A 1,953-nucleotide genomic window follows, 5' to 3' on the forward strand; every position below is an offset into this window, starting at 1 on the left:
ACTTCACGGCACTGGATCGGGACCCGCTCTCCCCCCCCCCGCTCTCCTCCTCCACAGCCTGTGTGGGGTCATTTTCGGGGCCCGCCGCGATCGCTCCGTTTGGCTGCCATGGGGGGTGGGCTGGTGGCTGAGTGACCAGACACAGAGGGGGCAGCCCTGGGGGGTTGGGGGGGCTCCAGAGGGCAGTCGGGGCCGGTGACAGGCAGGGCACCCTGCTGGAGAGGCTCCAGTCACACACACCCAAAAAAAAGGTGTGGGGGGGTTGTTCAGGGCTGCCCTGTGCTGAGGGAGCTGCCCTCTGTGCATGCTCCAAGGTCTTTTCCCTCCGGACGCTCCAGGGCGTCATGCCGGCCCTGGACAGAGCGGCTGCGGGGCAGAGCCCCGGTGGAGTCAGGGGGCCGGGCTGTCTCTCACGGCCGGGCCCCGGTCCCTCCCCAGATATGGAGTTTGTCACTGGCTACCGGGCAGAGATCCTGGACTTTGCCGAGCTGCTCTTTGGCTGGTACCGGTGCTTCCTGCTGGACTCCGCCTGCCGGGGGGGCCACGAGAGGCGCAAGCGACTGGAGGCCTCCATCCGGCGCCTGCCTCCGGACCCGGCCCTGTGGGTCTTGCACGTGCTGGCCAATCGGGCCTTGGCCTTCACCATCTCGGACCCCGGGCAGCAGGTGGGAGGCCGCTTCTACAGCGAGGAGGCGCTGGCGCTGAGGGATCTGGACCGCTTCATCACCTTTGTGAGCGCGGGCGAGGAGGACGAGGAGGAGGCGGCCGCGTCAGAGACGGGTCAGTGCCCCGGAGGAGGCGGAGGAGGCTGGAAGCGAAGGCCCCACTCTGCCCGCTGTCCTCACAAGTGGACAAAGCAGTACTGGAGGCAGGCACCCCCGTGGCACTCCGTATGCGCCACCCTCCACGCATTTACCCCCCACGCGCACACACACACACAGTGAGCCAGCCGTGGGTCCCGCAGTAGCCCTCCCCTCCCTCTCTCCCCCTGCAGCGCAACCTCTCTGGCGCATTGACCACCTCCTGCTCCTGACGGATGAGCAGGGCACCATCCTGGGCTTCGACTTCTCGCTGGGGGGCCCGTCGGGGGCCTCTGGGCCAGAGCCCCTGGAGGCCCGCGCGGCCGCCCTCCTCTGCCACAGCATGGCCTGCCCTCTGGGGGCCGGGGAGCCCCGCCGGCCCAAGACGCTCGCCGTGGGAGACCCCGCGTTGCACAAGTGAGGAGGGGCTGGCGCTGCAGAGGGGGCCACGGGCGGGCGGCCATGTCGGCCTGCGGGGGAAGAGCCGGATTCTAGTCCAGCCGCACCCCAGAGAACAACAGGCGTTTGGGGGTTTCAGCTCTTGAGAGGCGGCAGAGCTCCTGTCCGACAAGGGGAGATCTGACTCAGGGAAGCCGAGACCTCCCGCTCCGCTGGGGTCCCACTGGGCCCAGACGCAGGTCTTCCCCAGCCCCACCCCACCCCCAATCTCCAGGAAGGCCCCAGCCCAGGGATGGCAACCCTGCGGGACCTCCCCTCCCCTCCCGGGCCTCAGCCTCCTGGCTTGGCCAACGGCTGGGATGTCTCTGCCCGCCTGGAAGGACAAGGGTGGCCATGTCTGCTGCTTTATCCCCCCCCCCGCAAGAAAGACGGGAAGGGGGGGCACGGTGTCTGCATCCTGCTCTTTCCGGGGAGGGGTCCAGCCGACAATGTCCCTTCCTCTTCAAAGCACCAGGTGCCCTTGCACCGATAAACAAAGGCCCTTTGTGGAGGGGCGACGTCTTGCCCACCACCGGCGGCCCTTTGTGAAGTCCAACTGGGGAGGCTCCATCTCACCCGGCATCCTCTCCTCTCCTGCACCGGGGCCAGTCGGTGCCTCCACTGAAGCCACGGCTTTCCCCTGAGGCGGCCTCCTGTCACCGGGATTTATTCAGAGGCTGGTGGAGGTTCCCTTTGGTAACCGTGGCTGGTGGCC

The 1,953-nt window shown here is 68.0% G+C and overlaps 1 protein-coding gene across 1 annotated transcript in view; it reads left to right on the forward strand.

Moving 5' to 3' along the window:
• The first annotated feature begins 440 nt into the window (after positions 1–440).
• The window catches only part of ZMYND15 (zinc finger, MYND-type containing 15), an 8,780-nt gene continuing 7,267 nt past the window's right edge, over positions 441–1,953 (forward strand). The window contains exons 1-2 of the mRNA XM_015427879.1: positions 441–780; positions 995–1,217. Coding sequence (XP_015283365.1) covers positions 441–780; positions 995–1,217 — 563 coding nt within the window. The remainder of the gene's footprint in view (positions 781–994; positions 1,218–1,953) is intronic.

Source organism: Gekko japonicus, unplaced genomic scaffold, assembly GCF_001447785.1.
Source record: "Gekko japonicus isolate JY-2015 unplaced genomic scaffold, Gekko_japonicus_V1.1 scaffold761, whole genome shotgun sequence".
NCBI lineage: Eukaryota > Metazoa > Chordata > Lepidosauria > Squamata > Gekkonidae > Gekko > Gekko japonicus.